Here is a 22,351-nt window from a genome sequence, read left to right on the forward strand (position 1 = left end):
AATTCACACAGTACAAATGAATGAGCAAAACATCCAGTTTTTTTTGTTGTTGTTCTGTTTATGTTTTTATGTTTCATGTGGAACCTACTTGAGCAGGTCTCCCTTGAAAAAGAGATCAATGATCTCAATGGGATACACCTGGGTAAATAAAGGTTTGAAATTAAATGAAATGAAAAAGTTATAATGCATAAGATGCCCTTGATCTATCTTATGCATTATAACTTTTTCATTTCATTTAATTTCAAACCTTTATTTACCCAGGTGTATCCCATTGAGATCATTGATCTCTTTTTCAAGGGAGACCTNAGATTTTAGCGTGAGGGTTGGAGGATGTGTTTGATCTGACAGATGCAGGTGTTTGCTTTTCTTTACTTTTTTTTGGCACAGTGTGCAAATATTACCATCTGACAAAAGCTATTTCCGTCAACCACAAGCACACAAACAACCTCGAAGCGCCGATCTATTCAACGAGACATTCAAACTGTCGAGACATATTTGAATGTCTGGAGAATAAACCAGTCGTTTGCTTTGAAGTTATTATGCCAAGTAAGCTTTCCTTTAGTAATCCTATGAACTCATACACATGGGATGCTCGAGACCACGCCATTAATCTGTGTCTTCAAGTAAAAAGGATTGAAACAAAGGTTGTGGGCATGCAGTGTGTGGCTGCTGTAATAGTGAACTGTCTTTGAGTCAACTCCTAAACCAAAGCAATAGCACACACTGATTAAAGGTGGACTGAAATGGATATGTGGGTGGTCGTATGATTCATTAGACACAGAGAAAGCTCAGACCAATACCAGCCGTTAGTACTGCGATCAAAATGGCAGCAGATGCAATGACATGAATACACATTTAGAAGCTGTTGAAGGAGAAACTATTTAGACAAGTGTGTGATCATGATGTAATAAATAAACTCAAACAACACAGTGTAAATTAATGTCAATGCCACAGAGCAACACAAAGTGTCTCTTTCCTTTTCCAGCATGTACAGTAAAGGCCCATGTAGTATTCTCTGGTACTTTTTGAAAGCATCAAACACTGTTGAGCTTTTGTTCTCGCGTCAAAGGACCACACACAATGCCTCTGCTGCATGATCTGTGTGAGTGAGACCCAGAGAGACATGGAGTGGGTGGAAGGACTCGCTGTGCCATGTGGAGCTGGCTAGCACTGTGAGAGATGAGGAGAGGAGCTACACAATAGCAGCACAGTGTGATGAAGAGGGATCACAACCACTTTCCAAAAAACACACAGTGTGGGTGTGCCTGTTGCCCTGCAGCCGGGACTGTACCCACAGATCTTTCAGAGAACAAAAACAGTGGGAAATATGCAAACTGGCATACACTTAAAAGACAGAGGAGATAGGGGATGGGTCAGGCTAAGTGATGCTGGTATCTTCTCTCCCACTCAGTACATGCTTTTTCTTTCAGTAATGTAGACTGTTGTGACCTCTGTCAAAAGAAAATGATCAATAGTCAGTGGTAACAACATCTCTGTCTTGTGTCTTCCTTCTAAGGCAAAAGTGGGGTTTTTTTTATACCCTTTTTTGTTTTCTTAGAACTATTTCTTTCCACACAAAGTGGATTTATTCGTGAGTTGCTTTGGGCAAAAGCCAGAATGTAAATGTTTTGTCAGAATCATTTTCCCTTATAAGAGTGTAGACATCTGCCTCCTTTTCTCAAGTTACACAATAACGATCACTCCCAACAGACTGAAACCTGCACTGCAGACAAGTGGAATGATGTAAGAACTAAGGGACTACGTCCTGAGGGCTACATCTTTACAAGTAGTGAAGATGTATTCAAACCCATTCCCAATACCTAATTGACAGGATAGCTTTACCAGAAGTTCTTGTATTCCAAAAGAAATCTTCAGGGATTTCCCAATTTACAGGCACAAATATTATGAATCAACTAAGAAGAAGAATATAGAGTTCTTTCGCATATCAGACATTGTCACATAGAACAGCTAGGAACGTTTTGTGTTTATATTATGTGTGTGGGCTCACTGACCCTAAATGAACCAGAGCCATTTATAAAGCTATAAGTTACAACTAAGCGTTTCCTGATAGGGTGTAATCACACATGTAAGCCACACCGGTTGAGTTTAGAGAGTTGATATAAGGTCATCCTGAATATAGGAGCGAAGGTCATTGCTATTGCCAAATATGTACTTTTCACTTTTCACTTTTCAAGGCTGACACATTTGCACATCAGTTCACGAGCTAAAGATTAAACATTGCACTGAGGTTTTATTGGGAAGTTGTGTGCTCACAATAATGTAATAAAATATGATTTTAGCAAGAAAAAATTCCAAATGATTCTCCTCAAATGCAAATATTTGTTGGTTTTGTTTTTGTTTTCAAAGACAGTCAGTTGGATATTACGGGGTTTCTTGCTGTTGGTCAAATAACGCAATCAATATGCATATGTCTACATCCTCTCTGGGGAACTATAATGGACACCTTTCCCAGGAGCAAATGACTAGGAAACAATAGGCAGATATCAGTCATGAAAATAACCTACACTTTCACAAAAATACATGTCATGAGTCTTCTGGCAAATAGAGAGTGATTTCAGACAGTGCTTGGATTTCACTTCCTCTAAGGGACAATGGAGAGATGTCTGATCAGATCAGGAAAGCCAACACTTGAATATGCTAAAAGAGAAATCAGACCCACTGACCAGACGAGACTTGGTCCCAAGGGGACAAGCCACACAGGCATGAGGGAATTCACCCTGTCACATGCAGCAATAGACCAAGTGTAGGACCTAAAGCAAACTGTGATGTTTGTGTGACAGTCAGACCCGATTATCCCGGCTTTGATTTAAGGAATGTAGCGTAATGAAAAACCGTATGACTATCACTGTGAGGGCTTCATTGGGATATCAAATACAAGCATGGCTGTCAAATTGTTGCTGTCAGTTTAACACAAAAGAATTGTCTGTCAAAGCTCCATATAAGGAAGAAGGCCTGGAGGTTGAGTGGGTGTTCAGAACAAACTATACGTAGGCATGGTGAAGGCAAGAGACAGAGTGAGATAGCAGCGTGATGGTGGGGAAAAAACAATCACTAGTTGTTCTTAAATGTTCATCCTCCCTCCCACTCCACATTCTCCAGTCTACAGTGTGGGCTGCTCTCGCTGTTTGTGCAGGGGAGTTCTACACCAGCTGAATGCAGGGGATTTCTGAACATATGCAGTCAGCATCAAAAGGAGGCCAATCAGAATCACCTAGACTTGGCTGAATTGTTTTTAACCATTTACCTAAAGCGGAGGGTAAAACATATCAAGTATTCACACACATTCTGGGGAATCCCATTTTCACCCAGTTCTCTGTTGGTCTATCTTACATCACTCAGATGAGTCATTGCTAACCTCATAACATAACAAAACACAAGGGAAAAACCTCAAATGCAATACATGCTACATTAAAATAATTGAAACTTACCAACACAGGCATTGAGGAAGAGCCAATCAGTCCTTCTCATCCGGTTCTTAATCTGCTTCAGTTTTTTAAAATCCACCTCCAGTTCCTCTTTAATCCCAATCCCAGCTCCTGATGCCACTTCAATCCTCTGAAAGTCCATGTTCACCTCTGACTCCGTTTTTGAGGTCGGAGGTGACCTTCTTTGGCTGCTGCTACAACCCACTACCCCCCCTAGCACGCCCACTACTCCTTGCCCGACCACATGCCCAATGACACCCCTCCTGTTGTCCCTTTCCTGTTCATTACGTTTTGAGGAAGGTTGGTGAATCTCAGGCTCTGATGCTAGCTCAATGGGTTCAGCCAGCATACTATTTGGCCTGGGGTGATCACACACCACACACTTAAGTGCCTTGGCCCAGTTCTCATAAGTGCAGGCGGTGCAGGTCCAGTGTTGTGCATGAGTGTTGAGCCTGTTGCGGTCATTATATTCCTCACAGGGGTCTGTAATGGTGGCTGAGGGAGCAGGGCGGCATCCGGAGCCTGAGCTCTGGGGTGATTCTGTGGGGCTGCGAGGGTGCTGGGTGATATGTCCCTGGTGGGCTCTGTGCTGCCCATGCTTTTGGTGTTGAGCGTGTTGCCTCTGGCACAGGCACTGGGTGCAGCGGATGGCCCGAGGCCAGTTCAAGTAGGTGCACATGTGGCATGACCACTTGCTACTAGTCTCAGGTACATCAGCAATGCGAACGCGGGGTCGGGCACTGGAGTCTGGGCAAATAAGTAGGCTGGATCCCCCCTGGGTTGGGCTGTTGCTGAGGCCTGCAGGGTCCCACTGGTGCAGACTGGCATCCAGAGGGGGGCCGCTCTTGAAGGGCTCCTCAGTGATGATAGCACCCACGCTAGGCCTCTGAGCGCGGCACATGGTGCACTTGATGGCTGACGGCCAGTTCTCGTATGTACAGTATTCACAGGGCCACTTGGCAACCAGCTCGGTCATCGTCGCACCGACGCTGAAGGAGGCTTCCTGCCGGTCAGAGGGATCCTCAGCTCGGCAGACACACTCTTAAGGAGATCACACAGCAAGCAGTACACTAGGGTACAAAGAAGGAAAAAATAAGGGTATTTTGGTGAAAAACACTTAGATGGAATGCCAAATAAACATTCAACTACAATACATAATGAAAATGTTTCTGCATTCAAACTGGCAAATATGGAGCTCAGCTTTCCAATGGTAAATCTCACAGATAATGCACTATTTAAAAAAACAAAACATCATGCTTTATTACAACCACCTGTGGCACTCAGGCCTTTGGGTAACTTACTGACAAACACATGCAAACATCTACAGTGCTGTTTGCTCTGGCACTAATTTGCTGCAGAAATCCAAGGGAGCAATGTTTAGAAACCCTGAAAGCAAAGTGCCAGGACGGAGCCGGATGGCAACAGTGAATCTGCGCAGCTGCATTAAAACCTGGCACCGGCTTTAAACACATACTGTAAGTTATACACACCAGGCAAATGTGCCCTACAACCGAGCTGGGTAACAAGAGACAAGGACATATGAAACCAGACACCCAGCAGGGAGGCGCGTGACTGGTTAAGACACTTACTGATGCACTGGAATTGAATTCGCCCCAAAGCCCTTTACCCACATATGAAAGTGAATGATCCAAACCACAGGTGTTACAATGTGAACATTATTTACTAGACAAAGGCTAATAAGCTAAAGTTAACTCGCTGGGGAAGCTCACAGAAGAGTTGGCTCTGATTGTGTTTATACCACGCCTCCAAGTTTACCAACACACTGTGAGGTATTCAGCACATTCAGAGACGCGATTCCTCCGGAGCTGCACGTTTTGTAGGCAAAGATCACACAATAACAATGGGAACCTTGCCTTGAAGGTAAAGTAGTCACGTTCAACCTGTTTACTCGTGACTAGCAACTAGTTTCGTGCATACAATTCATACATTCGCCAGAAATAAACAAATACACTGAAATGAGCAGTCGACTAGTGTCATTTGTGCTATTTTACAGAGGAGGTACAAGAAGTACTCAGTTCTTGTAGGATTACTATGTTACAAGTAAATGTCCTACATTCAAACCGTCGCTCCTGACTCTATAACAAGTGTTTACAGACCAACGGCGCGAGCTAGCTGTTTTGTTATTTTACATGACAACTCGGTGGTTCGGGTTGCCAGCTAGGAATTATAGCCAAACTAGAAGCTACCATTACGGGATTATGTGTTGCCCCTGTCTGACTGTACCAGTTGGAGGGAGGCCCTTATCAAGTCTACAAGAAGATCGCGTAATCACTTACCTTTGCTTTGCTATGTTTACACTCCTCAGTTTCCCACTGCAGCCAAAACAAATGGAGCTTCCGCGAGCCCCCTCGCCCCCCCAACGGCAGAGAAACCCACTCCAATCCGGACTCGGGCTCCTCTCACTTGGACGACACTAACCGCATATTTACTTATTTGGGCGCCGTTTAGTTGGCAGTTAAAGGTCCATACACACCGCGGAGCAACAAACCCCCCCTAGTCCCGTCCCCTCGCTCGGTTGTTTTGACGCTTTAAATCATCTTCATGCTTCTCCCGACTCCCAAACACGAAGCTGACGGGCTTTAATGGCGGCACAGGGGAAGGGAAGCAACCGAGGCAGAGCTAAAAAATACACTACGAGGGAGAGCACAGAGCTCTGGGCCGTGTTACAGTCAGGGGCAGGATCAGGATTTACCACCTGAATCTGCCAACCAATATGATTGGTTGTTTTTTGTGTATCCCTTGACACTGACCAATCAGATTCTACGTATCTCATTCCAACTGTTAAAAGGCTCAGTGAAAGCAAAACAGGCTCGAATGTCATAGTAATACCAGCGACAAAATTCAGTTTACATGTTACCTTTTTTATGCTATGAGTCTAGTTACTTATAGTAAAACATGTTATTTTTAATTCGTGCATCGTAATTTGCTGCATCTTTTGCCAAGCAACCACGTGGTATCATCTCAAAGGGGATAACAGGATGATGTCATCGTAAAAAATACTGCAGCAAGCAGTCTGCAGTAATGCATGACAGCTTGTGCAACAGTTCCAAGCGCTCAATTGTTGTTGTTATTGACGGACATCTACACTACCCGAGGACAAACATTGATGTGCACCATAATTCTTACTTGGCATTTGTTCACCTGCGAAAATGCATGCATGCAACTCTAGTTTACAGGAAAGCCCTTCCCACTTCAAGGTGATGTCATTGAAACAAACACCAGTATATTTTGCGCATAGAAATACACATCCCAAACAAATATTGGAGATGTGGTTTTGCAAGACTTTGGAAGAAGCTACTATCTGTTTTTAACCATTTAAGGCTCTTTCATAAAATAACCCTTATGAAGTATCTTAAACCAGCAAAAAAACATTCAAAATAAGAAAATAAATGTAGCCATACAAGTTTAAAAAAAAAAATGATTTGCACATTAAAAGTACTCAACTTACAACGATAAGAAAACGAAGGCACATCATATCACATATGTATGTCTTATTTATTATCTCCCAGTTTAAGAACAATATTATCTTTGCTCGTCCAAGCAAGTCCTTGGTCTACTTTAGTCAAGTACACACATCCAGATAAAAGAGAGAAGTTCGTAGCTGTGCACTGGACTTTGCGCTCTCAGGGAGGTGTTGATGTTGCAACGGCCCACTCAGGGAAGGGTCACCCCATACAGTGAGAGTACATAAGTGTATATTTGTACTATGTTGGAACTTGAAAGGTAGGATAGAAACAATGTTAGTCCTTATGCTTCATTCCAGGAGCCCTCAGCACCAGAGCCTTGCTGTTTTATATTCTGGCCATCAAGTCAGGATTATACCTGGGGATGCCAGAAAGAGAGACTTAAAAAGCAATCATCTAGGTACTAAGGACAAGGATTAAGATCGAGGACCAACATTGAGAATTGCTTATCTATACCACCACAACAATCAACTTAGACAAGCTTTTACAGTAAGTGCCTTTTAAATGCTACCCCTCCCCACTTGTCTACTATACATTCATTATGTATTTCCTTAGTATATTCTACTACTCAAAGGAAACCATATTCCTAACAAATTTATTTTGTCATTTAATTTAACATTGTGTGATTGCGTTACTCTGGGTGATTATAAAGTAACATTTTGAGTGCCAGTTCCCGAGTTATGCATTGGCATTACACATCAGGGCAAATTAGGCAAAACACAAACAAACATTCCATACAAACAGGCCATGTAAATAAAGTGGAGCTTGTTCACAAGGCAGCGCTTCTCCCACCACCAAATGTCTTCATTTAAGTGCAACCTGCTGATCATTATGTAAGACGTTCTCCATGTGCAGTGCAAATATCTGTCCATGCTGATCAAAACGGTGTCCATCTACCAATTCATGCAAGAGGAATTCACCCAGCACCCTATCAATCGAAACCTTGTTTATCCGTTGTCTTCAATGGTATAGATGTATACAAAAAAAAAAGTAATCTGCATGTCAGTCATGCTCACCATACCAAATATCAGTTATTCATCAGATTGCCACTGACTTTACATTAGAATTCCAGTTGAAAAATAATAGAGCAAGCAAATTCACAGTTGCAAACAAGAGCTGCAGATCCATTTAGAAAGTTGTCTGTTTAAGTATTAAAAAAGGGAAAACAGCTTTAGTAAGCAGTGAGGTGTTGTTTCAGCTAGAGAAAACATCACATGATGGAAAGTCAACAAAAAAAAGCTGGACATCAACAACACATTTGTTATAATTTAACCCCTCAAGAGAGATCTGTGAATGTGTACCGTGTGCAGATAGAAACTGCCCTGAGTGGAAGGCACTGTATATTGAAGCAAGGTCCCATCACATTATCCAGGTCCATACACGTAACATTGACCCAACCAGGTCCGAATGCATGAGGTCTGCTGTCGACTATGCCGAGACAAGAAGGTGATCGCTCGTTGTTCACAAGGTTACAATTCACACACTACAGGGGGTGACAGCCTTCCATTATGACTTTAATAGAAAACAAGTCAGTGAGAAGTGAGCTTGAATAGGTTATATGTTCATGGTCAGTAGTATTTGAGACTAACAGCACTGTGAAGTGGAAGTAGCAGCCAGGGTTTTACGTGAAAAAGAAAACAGACAGATGCAGTTTTTTAGTGGTAGCTCTCTGTGTTGCAGCAGCAGGAGGGAACCTTAAGCATCTGGTTAGTAAAGCTACAGTACATCGTGTTGCCCTGGGAGCCTCGTACAACACACAAAAGCCGAGCCGAGTTTGGCTCAAGGTGCTCGAAGAGGACTACTCAAGTGGCACAACATGACAGCATTGGTATAGCACAATAATAAAAAGAAATCTTACATTTTGTTAAGTGCAGCAAAGCGCATAAAATTTCAGTGTAAACCAAAAAGGAACAAGACATTGACATTGTTGTCAAACAAATTAGATTAATTATTAATCTGACAAAAAAATATAATTATATATAATTATGTATATATAAAGCACCCATTTAAAAAGTGGCAAAGTAAATTTTGTATGATTAATTAGAGACTGTGGAACATACAAATGAAAAACTAATAAGTTGAAAATCCAAACGTGATACATTTGCATTTCAAGGAGTTCTAGTTACATAATTTAAATCTCTTTTTCAAATCAAACATAAAAAGTTAACCATTGTTTACCTACTTAAAAACAATTTTTGGAAGTGTGCATAATGTTCTCCTTTTGTTTTTCTTCGATCGTTAGTTAAAAAGAAGGCAAACAAATAGTGCAAGAGGTAATGCAAAAGTGGGTGCTTAGAATTGGTGAAGCAAATGTGAAACAAAAGATACAGAAAGCATGGAGCATTTAGAGAGCCAAAACATCCGCACTGAAGTACCTAAACCGACCCTATTTCAGACAGACATCTTTTCCCCCAGTGAGACACGCCTGTTAAGCCTGCAAAGCATAACAAAGTTTCCCCTTAAAATGGAGATAAGACTAAGACAAGAAACACTCGCAGAGGGACACCACCTGTGCATGCCTTTCACTTTCAGGACTGGCACTACTTTTTGTCTATATTTGTCTATCTTTGATTGCTTGAGATGCCCTCCTATCAAGGTGCGTCACTTAATTGTGTCCTGTACACACACTGTGGCATGGTTCTATGTTGTCTGTGAGCCGCGAGCGTCCCCGTCCGGACCGAGGGCAGCCGGCCGGCCTTGTGTTAAAACGCTGCCAGAGGCTATTGGCAGATGAGCAGCTTCACTCACTAAGTTCTCATATTCGCTACTGTCCTCATCTTCGTCATCATCCTCCTCGTCATCTTCCTGCCCCGCAGCTTGTCTGTCTAACGAGTCAGAGCTCGACCCGTCACCATTGCCAAGGTACGGGGTGCTGGGGGTGGCGACAGGCTTAGAGCTGGCACCGAGCCCCAGGCCCAACCCGAGGCCCATCCCCAGCGGGCCGGGGGGGGGGTGTCCCGGGGAGCCCACAGCTTGAGGTCGGGGCAGCAGAGCAGCGCTGGTGGGTGGGGAAGAGGAGGAGAGCAGAGAGTCATCCTGGGACAAGAGGTCAGTGTAAGATGGAGGGTTGGGTGAGGTAATGGGCCGCTCCGGAGCAGAGGGGGTGGGAAACGTTATCCTGGAGAGAGAGGAAGCTTCAGAGAGTTCTGTGTTCTCCTCTGGAGTGGGATGGGAGTCTGTGTTTTGGGCCTCCCGCAGCCCTGTGGAACAGAGAGAAAGTTATAACTGGTGAAGAAGGTAAAGCATTTAGCTATTTTGCAAAATGTTAGCTTTAAAAACTGAGGAAATGAAGTTGGCTGGTTGGCTTAACAAAAAGATGTTTGAAAAAGGCCCGGGGGAAAGGCATGGACTCAGGAGTGTAATATATTTTGTTTTATGATCTAAGGAAAGTTAATGTTTCAAACCATATTACATTTAATTACACCATTACACTTTTTAGAATCAGGCACGTACTTCTCTCCTCTTCTGTTGCCTTGTGTTTCCTGAGAGCAATTTGTTGTTTGAGTTTGTTCACATCCTCTTGAATTTTCTCCTTCACACGTTCACTTTCTTCTACCTCCCCACACACGGCCTGAAAACGAGACAAACAGGTGAAAAACTCACACAAAAAGGGAAAACAAAAAGGAATCTTGTCAGAAAACTATTTCACTACAAGCCAGCTCACCTGCACTTTGTCTTGTAGTGCACTGTAGACTTGGAATATTGTTCGGATGTCCTTCATCACACCATCTTTGTCAAAGAATTCAGCCCTGGAATGATATTAACCAACATTCACATCCATTATATTATTCAAGACATACTTCTTCACATCACACAGAACAAGCTCATCCAGTTTGTTCTTTTATATTAAACATTTCAAAGGCATAAGAGCAGTTAAGGTGTGTATTGGTAAATGTGTTCATTTATTTTATATCACAGACAAACGCCACAGGCTGTCATATAAATCATAAACTCAAAGGGCTGTGGTTTAAATAAAGTGATCTAAACTCCCAGCAGTTTAGATCACTGACACACAGAATGTTGCTCTCTATGACACACAGAATGGGTCTAAGTTTAGACACAGATATATAAGCAGACGGGTGCACTCACATAACAGCTTCCCCCCGCAGGCAGTCACCCACCAACGTATGCTGATACCACTAACAAACAGTGGCAAGACTAAACAACAACATGAGCAACCTAAAAATGGGAGTGAGCATAGCAAAGAGAAAGCTGAGAAACCCTACCCGTGCTCTTTGATGACCTGCGTGTAGTTGAGTGAGGTGTTGGGCACTGAGGAGACTTTGTACTCCTGCTGGCTCGTGTTGCCAAGGTTTGGGATTGAGAGGGTTATCCTCTGGTTAAACCTACTGAGGAAAGATGACCAGTTAGCACTATTAAAAACATACTTTTTAAGGAAATTAAGAGTATAAACATACTATTATGACAACAAAATAATTGTAACCCAAAATTAGCATTTTTTATTTAGTTAGAAGGATTCTGACTTATGAGGTCACGCATCACTTTTACATGATGTTATGTAATAATAATAATAATAATAATAATAATAACAACACATTACATTTATAAAGAGCTTTTCCTGGTGCTCAAAGCGCTTACAAGCAAGTAAAACAAAAATAACAACAAAAGTAGAAAGTGCTAAGCTAGGAGGAATAAGGGCAAGGGGTTAGTTGATTAGGAGTTGAAGGCAAGAGTAAAAAGGTGAGTTTTGAGGGATTGTTTATATATATATATGAGTAAGGGGCCTGAATGACTTTTGAATTTTATAACATTGATGAAGAAACTTCTTGTATAATTGTGTCCAGAAACCGGATCTTGGATTTAGAATAAAGAGACAAGATGGGAACTACCTCTATGTTTGTCATTTACCATTGTTAGTCAATATGCAGTTCTTACTTGCGGCTAGGTCTGAAAAGCACATATTCTAGTGCGTGTGTGGAGCTGTTGGCGGTGGAGATGAAGCTGAACAGAAGGAAAACGAGGTCGGGCACACCAAGAAGCTCAGTCAGCTGTTTGTGGATGATCTGTTCCCTGAAAGACATCTGCTGCTGCGTGTTCCTCCGGAACCGGTACCAGCCAATGACGTTCTAGACAGCAGATAACAAAAAATCCTTAATGTGTGTAATTTAGTAACAATCCAACCCAATTTAGGATGAAGTCAAAACATATGTGGACTGAAACACATACAAATACATCATTAGGAACAAAACAAACACTAATAATAATGGAACCTTTAGATACATAACCATACAAATGTAATTTAAATAATCAGTGTCTTTTTTTCCCAACAATGTACGTTGAAATGACAATAAAAAAAATAAAAAAACATCACTCACTTTCCGCCTATCTTTAAGTATGCTGTTGAGATTTTCCTCATTGAGTTTGCCTGCGTAGTCATAAAAGCTGTTGAGAGGGAAGAAACAGATAAAGTAAGTTCAAACTGAATCACCGTGTTCCTACTCCTCATTTGCCTTGGCCAACTTCTTTACCCAATTTTGTCAGATGGGGCCATCTACTGTCCAATGTCAAATGCAACTTGTGCTGAAATGCATGCAGGGTAATTTATGTATGCATTTAAATTGTCTGTATGTGTATAATGACTTAAAACTAAGACGCCAGAATCTACTCAGCAAAAAGGCATTTTTATTGAGTGACAAAAACAATAATACATGCTCAGGTCTCAGGCTCTCTACATGCTTTAAACAACATCTATGGTAAGATGCCACGTTATCCTACATTGCCATATTGTGTTTGTTACAACAAAGATAATGTCAGATTTTCCTACATTAAATGATCATGACTAAAAATGTTGGCTGACCATTACTGTCTCCCTTAAGCTACTTCTGTTCTTCAAATTGCACACATCGGGCACATTTCACCATAACTGAGGATAATAGTAGCTGTTTGAAAATAGAAACTCACATCTTACCTAAATAACTGTGCACAAGGATCATGGTTATGGATTTCTGTTGGGATAAAAAACAGACAAAAAACCTGCCTTTAGGTCATATATGCAATATGTTAAAAAGATATTAGCCAAAATGTGGACAACTCTAATTAAAAAGCAGAGGACTAAAACAAAAGTTGGACAATAAGGCCACACAAACAGTACAACTGAGCTCACAAAGAAGGCAAGCTCTGACTGATTTACATTGGCTTGTTGTTTCAGTTGTTTTAGTTTGGTACAATACAAAATCATGTACAAAGCAGACTTTTATTCCAACCGCTTCAAATAATTTAGTAATCAGCAATGCATTTGCACACTTCTGTGAGTGAAGCAAAGGAATAAGTGCTCAGCAAAAAGCTGCTTATATGCAACTAATTACATTTCACATTCAGATCCATTGAGGCATGTTTTTTCCTGAGTGGACTGGAGTTTTAAGGGAGAAATTTGAGTAGCAGTGAAACCAAACAACCCACACAACTGGACAATGCATATTAACATAACAATGTACATGTCCATTATCTCAATTACTTTTAATATGTTGACATATTTTGGCACATTACAATCCAATACCGATTCCAGTGGATTTCCGATGACTAATTTCTCTCATTTTAAGTATCAAAATCAAAGTGAGTAAATGGCATTGATCAGTTGCTACTTATTGCTGAGATGTCACAACATTTTTGTTTTGTTTTCCTGTCTTGGGGCTTACCTACTACCTGGAGCAACTCTGCCGCGCTGATCTGTGCGTCAGTGATGCTGACAGTCTCTTCTTGCCTTACATCTCCTAATAGGAAGCCCTCCTGTGGTAATACAAAACTGGGGTTAGGGCACTAATGTAGACTTGAAACAATTATCCCATTAATCTGAAAACTGACTACAAGAAAACAAAAACAAGTGTTTTATCAAATGCCAAACTTATACTGGTTCTGAATTCTCATATGTGAGGATTTACTTTTTGTGATGAAAAAAGTAAAATCTTTAGGCTTAGCAGCTGTTGGTCAAACAAAACAAGCCCTTTGAAAACAAGGCATTGGAATCTGAGAAAGAGATATTTTAACCTTCTTGGGGGTACTGGGGCATACATATAGTATTTCAAGAAGCCAGATGGATTTGATGTTAACTCAATGGAGTGCATACACAACAACAACAAACGTATGAGAAGCACACAATTATAATTAAATCTTGTTGACAGAAGTTATTATAGTCTTTAACTGCAGGCAAACTAGTAGTCAGCAACTCTCCTATGTCGACTTTTAAAGTCTTGACAAGAGGCAACGGCATATTGACAGTTAAACGATAAACTACACAATATAAAAGAGAAATAAACATGTTCTTACGCATGCAATTCACATTGTTGGTCGGTATTGACATAAAATGAAACTGACATTAGCTAGGTTGGCTAAGAAGCCAATCGAGCAACACGGAAACGACAAAAACAATACAGTTTATTGTAGATTAGTTTTACAATTCACAGAGCTAACTTCACAGTGTAATGACATACTAAACTGATATCAGATGACAGGTCGAAGGTGACTGCAGACATTAGAAGCACCGGCACACGGAAGTCACTCGACTTGGTATCTTAGCCAACATGCTAAGTAGCTAACTACTGACTATTTCCTGGAACTCAAACTTTCCCAATACCGTTTCATCTACTGACAAAGCACGTAACGTTAATCGTGTGGATGTCTCATAATGTTATACCTACACATATCAAAGATGTGCAGGTATTCCACATGAGATCAACATTAAAATACTGTTACTGTCTTTATGTCACTGCAGCTACACAGTCTGATTTAACCACGCTTGCCGGTAAATAGACGCAACCAATACTAGCTAGCCAGCAACAGGATGATGACACTGGAAAACAACACTAACTAAAGGCTTTAATGAACGGTTAGCCACATCACTGAGCAACTCATACTCAAGCAACACTTCCTTAATATATTGTCAGCATAATTGTGAGTACTTACATGATCTGAGTTGCTGTTGGCGCTGTGATAACACACAGAACTAAAAGTATAACCTGAAATGGATGCCGCCATGATGGAAACATCCCTATCAATCCCAGCGCCCCCTGCGGTTGCAAGCAGGCTCCTCCAACGCAAAGTATTCTGGGAACTGTAGGCGACGAATGACAGTCTCCTCCTAACCAGCATGGAAGTCCGTGCTGAAAGCGTGGAACAGAAAAGTGGAAATGCCTCTGACCCAGGGGACGACAGATGTTCGGATAACGATTTTGGACCTTCAATACTCGGAACGAAAGAGTAGTAAGTTTTGTGATCAGTTACTAACGTTAACTAATGATGCTTGGTTAATCTCACCAGGCTTCACAGCTAGCGTTAGCATAGCTACAACATGCACAAACAGAGCTAGACGTGCAACATCTGGTGTCAAGAGCAAGTAGAACATTATATTATTTTAGCTATAAAACAAGCGCTGTTGACTGTCAGATGTGTAGTTCCTGTTTTTTGGAGATTTAGAATTGTAATTGGGTTGTCCTTAAAAAGTAAGACAGGAGCTACAAAAACATTAGCATATTATACACTTATTTTAAGCTTTAAGCTAATCTACTTACGTTCATTGCACTACAGTTTGTCATTTTCCAAAATAGCAACGTGCATGTGAATAGTATGTGATTAACTGATTGTCAACTTCTGTCCTTTTCCTGCAGTTGGGAAGAGGCATACCAAAGAGAACTTGAGACATTCACAGACATTGGAGATGTTGGTGAAATATGGTAATCCTATACGCAGGATCAAATGCTGGCATGGTAATTTCTCACAAGAAAGCCAACTTTTCTACTTGTGTTGACAGTACATGCAAAAGTGACATGCAAAATGTGAATATGCATAGTAAGAGCTGTGCTGAATGCATTATTTTTGGTTTCTGACAATAGCCTATGTCTTCACTAATTTCTTTGGGTTTCCTTTTTTTAAGGTTTGGTGAGGAGAGCATGAGCCGTGTGCTGCGTTGGATGGACAAAGCTAAGATTCCAGAAGATGCTTCCGTTCTTGACATTGGCACAGGAAATGGAGCCTTTTTAGTTGAACTGGTGTGAACAGAGTACACATTGTTTTATGTTTTTTATTTCATGGGCAGTTAAGTGTTGTTAAAGGGTCAGGTCACCACAACCCCCCTAAAATATCAAGAACGAGGTTTGCTTTTATATAAAGAAGTCTATATATAACGTGGGAACACAATTCCAGTGATAACTGTTGCTAATGTAGCTTTTCAGATCATCGTTACTCCATCGTTGTGTAGTAAAATGATTCTGCAAAAATGATAGCATACAGTTCAAATAATACATATTATCATGAGACAATTAGGTGATCTTAACCTTTAATATATAGTTTGTATATGATAGCTAGTTTTACTGTAATGACCTCCTTATCAAACTACTTTATATTTTTCTATAACAGTTGATTAGCATAGTTTAATTGCTGTGTTTTTTTTTTTTTTCATGTCAAGGCCAAACAAGGATACAGCAATCTGACCGGTATAGATTATTCTCCAGCGTCTGTAGAATTGTCCAGAAATGTTCTGAAGGCAGAGGATTTGACAGATGTCCCTGTAAAGGTGGGTGTATAACAACACTTTTGGCTGCGACAAATTGATACAGTCTTCACAAGAAAATGTAAAGGATTTGTGGGTGATAAAATATGGCTGTACTTTTTCCACTGGAGCATTCACGCTACGTCAGACTATTATAATTTTCCACGTGTGTTTATGTACTGTTACAAGCTGGCTCCGTTTGTAACAAAAGGAAAGAATATCCAAACAAAAGTTGCCCAAAACAATCATTTATACCAAACTGGTCACAACTAAACAAACTGAGGAGTGCTGGCCTGGTGCACAGGGCAGGGCAGCCGAGAGAGAGCGAAAGCCTGTTCTGCAGCCCTCTTAAATCCTCTGGAACCAGGTGCCACAGGTGGGTCTCATCTCTCCTGATTACAGGACCTGACTCCGCCTCCAGACTCTCTGAAAGGAAAAACCCAGGTTACAACAGCACCATACACTGGACAACCACAGGGTTGTCACAGTACTCACAAGTTAAAGTGCCTAGCAACCCTGACGATGATATTTACACTTTTAAATAGATTATTGTTATGCTATGTATGTATATATACTGTAGTACTTGGTAAACGGCATGAATAACCATTTTCCGCTAAATTTAAATTCACTCAATGTAAGTGCTGCAACGAAAGATCGTAGTGTATCTGGTGGATGTTATACCATGCACAAACCACTCATTGATACAAAATGATTTCCCACTATTCCCAAATGCCAAAGATACAATATAGCCTTCAGCATAGCATGTGGCGGCCTGGGAAGGTTAGAGGAAACTATCCTGTGTTTACTATGTGGGAGAGTTGGATAGGAAGAAGTCCCTGGATGCGATGGAAGTCTGCCCACCATTCAGAATAAACCACCAGAAATGAATTGGCAGGATTTCACACATCTTTCTAACATATATATGCAAGAAAAACAAGGTAAAAATGCAGGTCGGTCTATAAGGGCTATGATGAGTGAGTTTTCCTCTCCTATGTGCATAATAAAGATGAATATATATGTTATGCATCACGCACCTATGACTGTGTGCTTTGCTTGGACAGAAAGGCTTCTTCTGAAGTCAATATTGACCTTAGCTGGACAGAGGCAGCACAGAAGTTGTGTGTGTTAGAGAGATGATATGTTGGTATTTCTTTAATGCTGCAGCATGGCAAAAATAATGTGTATGTGTTATTGTGCATGAACGGAGTCAAGAGTTGCAGCCACATGATCCTTTGACAGGTCTTACTTCAAAGGTCATTCTTTGTTTCAAATCTATGTCAAGCCATTCCTCCATTTACATAATTCTCCACCTTCTGCTCCTTTGACACATGCATTCCTTCATTCCTTCAACACATTCACAGTTTTCCATTTTACAGCCTCACACTCAAATTGAACTCGCACTTTGCAACAATACATAAGCATTTCTGTCTCTAGTGAATAACTGTTGATCGTCTTTCATAAATCACACATTTTGTGACCCATGGTTAGTGAGAATGTGGCTCTTAAACTCACCCTGGGGATCTGGTGCTCTGTCCTCTGTGCAGATAAAGGACTCCTTTCACTGGTGGTATGGTGGGTCAGGAACCTCCACTGAATTAACTGCTGTCATGTCAGCAGTTGGAATTTACTTTTAAAGGTGGGGTAGGTAAGTTTGAGAAACCGGCTCGAGATACACTTTTTGTTATATTCCATGGAATGCTCCTAACATCCCGATAGCAATGAATATCTTAAAGGCTTTGACAAAAAATTCATAAAATAATTTCATCTGTGGAAGCCCTGGTACTGTAAAAAGCACGACCAATCATTTTAGCCGGCCCGGCTAAAATAACTGGATGGCCTACCTGCCTGCCAGCTTTCCATCTGTGCACAAACTGTAAGGAAGTTGCAGATTTTTTCCAGCTGTGTATTTTCAAATTCTAGCGCACTCGAGCTGGTTTCTCCAAAATTACCTACCCCACCTTTAAAGTTGACCAGTGAGGTATCACACATTGCATATTATTTACCCTACACATAAAGAATAACGTTTAGGGTGTTCTTTCTATGATTGATCAACAGGTATACTTTTTCTTAATTTCTCACTTTGTACTCTGTATTTTAGGAGATGGATTTCTTAAACTGCCAAGGGGAGCTAAAGGGTTTTGATGTCTGCATTGACAAAGGAACATTCGATGCAATAAGCTTAAACCCGGACGACTCCACAGACGGCAAAAAACTCTATGTCCAAACTCTAAAAGATGCTGTCAAGGACAAAGGATTCTTCGTTATCACTTCCTGTAACTGGACCAAGGAGCAGCTGCTAGAGCGATTTAGTGAAGGTGAGTGGTAAATGGCTGATCATTTTTCGTTACATTATGTTAAATGTTGTTAATTAATTTATGAGAGGCGCTTAGGATTTTTGTAATCACATAATGCACTTCTCTAACAGTCATAAAAGGCACTGCCTCTCCAAAAAACCAACCCAATTACAGAGGTCATTTACTGTAAACGTGATCCTTTTAATCAGACGTTTTAAAAAATCTAAATCACTAGTTCAAATCCTTCCTGATGCAGTTTTGGTTCAGCCTTGGCATTGCTCAAGCAGTTTCTAGTTCATTATTTTCTGTCTACCTGCAGCATTTTAATCGTCTGTTTTATTCTGTCTCTTAGTGTCAGCTACTGTTGTTCAAAAGGGACACCCACTTTGGCTAGCAATTGAAGCAATGAAGGAGCTTTGGGTCAGAATCAGAGAAAAAACGGTCCCATGTTAGACAATAGCTAAGTGGACTTTTCGTTGATGCAAGGAGCCTGTAAATATGTGTACAAATGTACCCTGGTTTATGCTGTTCTGGCCAACATTGCCTTTAGTTAAGAGGTAAGGGATATTTAAAAAACAACACACAAACATAGCCCCTCCTTTTGGAAATTTTACATAGAAGTGCATTCTTGTGCTACAGTACAATCTCGATAGCTACTTGATAACATGCCAAGATATGCAGCAATATACCAACCAAGCATGGAAAAAAGATTAGCTAGCAAACACGGCTATAAACAAACCTTGATTTGAAATACTTTCAAAAAACTTTGCCAATATTTTAAAGGAAGAAAATACTTTCTGTTTGAGCTCAAGAATACACCCAATGTGTTTTGTTGAGTAACACCAAATTGATATAACTTTTTTTTGTTTACAAGAAATCTCCACAGGGCACCTTTTTAATTGGATATGTGCCGTGTTGTATATCGGTTGAATAAAAAGGGAAAACGTTTTGTCTGACCCGCAGACACAGTTAAACAGCTGCTCCAGTTACCTGGCAGGTTGTTAAGCTGCAGGCAACAACAGCCTTGTAAAGTCAGAATTTGGGCAAGCTTCCATTAGCTGTCACTCCTCTCAGTGTAGTCACTCCAGAGAGCCTGCAGGGGGCCAAAGGGCCTTGAAATCTCATCCGTCACACTGACAGGCTGTCTTTACAGGGTCCCAGGAAGTACCACAGATGGTGAATAGATAGTTATTGACTCCCAGTTCTTCTTCTAACCCCGCTGTAGCCCTAGTCAACAAGAAAATGTTGCTGTTCCGGTAGTTTGCATTTCTTAAACTGCACATTTTCTCTCTGTTTCCTCACAGGATTTGAGTATGTACAAGAGTTGCCTACACCTAGTTTTCAATTTGGAGGAAAGACTGGCAACAGTGTGACAGCACTCATCTTCAAGAGAGTACATTGATTCACAAGTCCCCGGAGGATATTTTATTATGCCATCTATTCTGCAGGTTTTCTGTCAATCATAGGAAATCGTTCTACATTTTGCAGACTTTTTATGCCATACCTCCTTCATTTTTGATAAACAATGTGTTATGTAGCAGATGTACAATGTAACTTAGTGGGACATTTTTCTTTAAATAAATATTTTTTGTTTTGTTGCTGCCTTCTTCTTGCATTCATTACATTGCATTTAGCTGACGCTTTTATCCAAAGCGACTTACAATAAGTGCATTCGACCAACAAGATACAAACTTGAAGAAAACAGAATCATAGAAGTGCATCAGGTTTCATAGAGCTAAAACATTTCAAGTGCTACTCAACTGGCTTTAGATAAGCCAGCCCTTTATTAGTATGTAAGTGCTCTGTTAGCAATTCTTTGTTAGTAATTCTATCGCTCGAAGTGGAGTCGAAAGAGATGGGATTCATCCTCAGAACTTAAGGAACCGGTTCAATATATTCATTTAATTCGTTTTACAGTTTCACAGTTAATGTTCTTGCTTTCAAGAACTCCTTACCCTCTCAGATGACACTTATTTGACTGTAATATTACTTTCCAGAGGCTAACTGTAGTCCTATTTCAGCCATAATATTATTCAGTCTTTTGTTTGTTGGATATGTTACCCCTAGAGGAAAACATCTATTTTGTTTTCATTTTACAGAAGAGAAACTAGATACAAAATAATATGTACGGATCATTTATTCCTTATTCAATAAAACATCTGATAGCCCCTCAAATTACTTTGGAAGGAACATGTTGGGAGGACTGACCCACTGTTGTCTGTTACCAGGTAGTTAATTGCATCCATCTTTCATGTCATGTGAAAAATTACCCATACAACAATGGTTAAACTAGAAACCAGCAGAGCTTGGGGTCCTGAGGACCATGATTAAAAACATCTGACCTAAAGAATAAACAAGAGGCCAATCTTTGTGGAAGAGAAGCCTGTCTGCCATTTCCTTTCTCTATGGTGTCATTAATATCTGTCAAACTCAGGATCCTAATTGCAAGCTGTGCCAGTGGTCCAATGGGAGCTGTGGATGTTGAGTAAACACAAGCAAGCTTTACAAGAATTACTGCCTGGAATTTTACAAGGCCCTGGATATCCTGCCTGTATGTGCATATCATGCCCACATTCACAACTCACAGAGATGTTCCCATGAATTTAAACCTCCATTCAATATGTTGTCCTTTAGCTTTATCAAAGTTCACTATAATTAAAAACAATTCATCTCGTTCGGCTGATCTTTGAGTGTTTTTATTGTATTATTAGTTATTAAATGAACTGAAGTTACCTTGGTAAATGCACTGCTGCCTGCTCAGTTTCCTTGAACAGTTGCTGTTGTTAAGAAATAGACTACACCACAATCCTGTTGGCCTTTGTAAAGTCATCCGTTTTTTGAGCAGTTTTCAAATACAATAAACAGGTTGGTTCAGTGCCATATGTAGTGGCAAAACTTTACAAGTAGGGGGGTCCTCAGACCAAATCCTGCTCAGGACCCCCAGGCATGGCCCTGACTGAGACACGCTGTGCACTGTAGATTTATTCAGGAAGTCAAACTGGCTTTCTTACAAAATGGGCTTATTTGAATTAAAGGGGACATTGGAACTATTTAATCTTTACAAATATTTTATTACCATTCAACATAAAACTAAATAAAACGGTGGATCTTGCTGGGTTGCACTGAGCTGTTACCACCGTCAGCACTTATGGCTTTTGGGTTGGCATAAATGTGAAGCTACACTTTTATTCCACTCATAATATCAACCTATGGTTTCAGACGTGATGCCATAGCCCACTGGCTGCCCTCCCAGCGTGAATACCATGCTTTCATTTTAACCTCTCAAGTGTGTACTGCAAATATTGATGTTTTTTCTCTCCCATCTCCCTGGAAACATGTTTGAAGTCTTTCTAATAGGATTTTACTTGGATTGATTGAATTACCCGACCATGTAGCAGTTAAGTTTTCCATCACAGGAGTGCCAAAGTGGAAGTGGGAAAATTCCTCTTTCAAGGGATTTCCAACCTTTGCACACTGCCTTTTTGAGTAAGGACTAGCTTGACTTGGTAACAGCATGATATATTATACACAAGGAGTTAAAACACATTTTTGTTAATCGGTTTTACTTTTTCGTCACATATCTGGGTCATTGTTTTAGTTTGTTTTACGACTACAACAGGGACG

At 40.6% G+C, this 22,351-nt stretch overlaps 3 protein-coding genes across 4 annotated transcripts; 1 reads left to right on the forward strand and 2 right to left on the reverse strand.

The window, feature by feature from the left end:
• Positions 1-1,018: 1,018 nt before the first annotated feature.
• On the reverse strand, positions 1,019-6,134 carry LOC104964294 (ubiquitin thioesterase Zranb1-like). Its single transcript, XM_010793042.1, has 3 exons — positions 5,744-6,134; positions 3,450-4,516; positions 1,019-1,098 (listed from the first exon to the last, which is right to left on the reverse strand). Exons 2-3 carry the CDS (start codon positions 4,420-4,422, stop codon positions 1,064-1,066), a joined length of 1,008 nt encoding a protein of 335 aa, XP_010791344.1. The 5' UTR covers positions 4,423-4,516; positions 5,744-6,134; the 3' UTR covers positions 1,019-1,063.
• Positions 6,135-6,943: 809 nt separating this feature from the next.
• abraxas2 (abraxas 2, BRISC complex subunit) lies at positions 6,944-14,949 on the reverse strand. 2 transcript variants are annotated; one of them, XM_010793068.1, is made up of 9 exons: positions 14,852-14,949; positions 13,588-13,678; positions 12,861-12,897; positions 12,268-12,334; positions 11,828-12,018; positions 11,158-11,277; positions 10,596-10,680; positions 10,385-10,502; positions 6,944-10,131 (listed from the first exon to the last, which is right to left on the reverse strand). In XM_010793068.1, exons 1-9 carry the CDS (start codon positions 14,921-14,923, stop codon positions 9,572-9,574), a joined length of 1,341 nt encoding a protein of 446 aa, XP_010791370.1. In that variant the 5' UTR covers positions 14,924-14,949; the 3' UTR covers positions 6,944-9,571. The 2 variants fall into 2 exon arrangements, with proteins under 2 accessions (XP_010791370.1, XP_010791362.1); XM_010793060.1 differs by having other exon boundaries at positions 11,158-11,280.
• A 17-nt stretch (positions 14,950-14,966) lies between these two features.
• Positions 14,967-20,324, forward strand: eef1akmt2 (EEF1A lysine methyltransferase 2). Its single transcript, XM_010793077.1, has 6 exons — positions 14,967-15,148; positions 15,553-15,618; positions 15,819-15,933; positions 16,350-16,457; positions 18,532-18,748; positions 20,032-20,324. The coding sequence occupies exons 1-6, from the start codon at positions 15,036-15,038 to the stop codon at positions 20,127-20,129; spliced, it is 717 nt and encodes a 238-aa protein (XP_010791379.1). The 5' UTR covers positions 14,967-15,035; the 3' UTR covers positions 20,130-20,324.
• Positions 20,325-22,351: the final 2,027 nt, after the last annotated feature.

Source organism: Notothenia coriiceps, unplaced genomic scaffold, assembly GCF_000735185.1.
Source record: "Notothenia coriiceps isolate Sejong01 unplaced genomic scaffold, NC01 NC01_scaffold00001919, whole genome shotgun sequence".
NCBI classification, from domain to species: domain Eukaryota; kingdom Metazoa; phylum Chordata; class Actinopteri; order Perciformes; family Nototheniidae; genus Notothenia; species Notothenia coriiceps.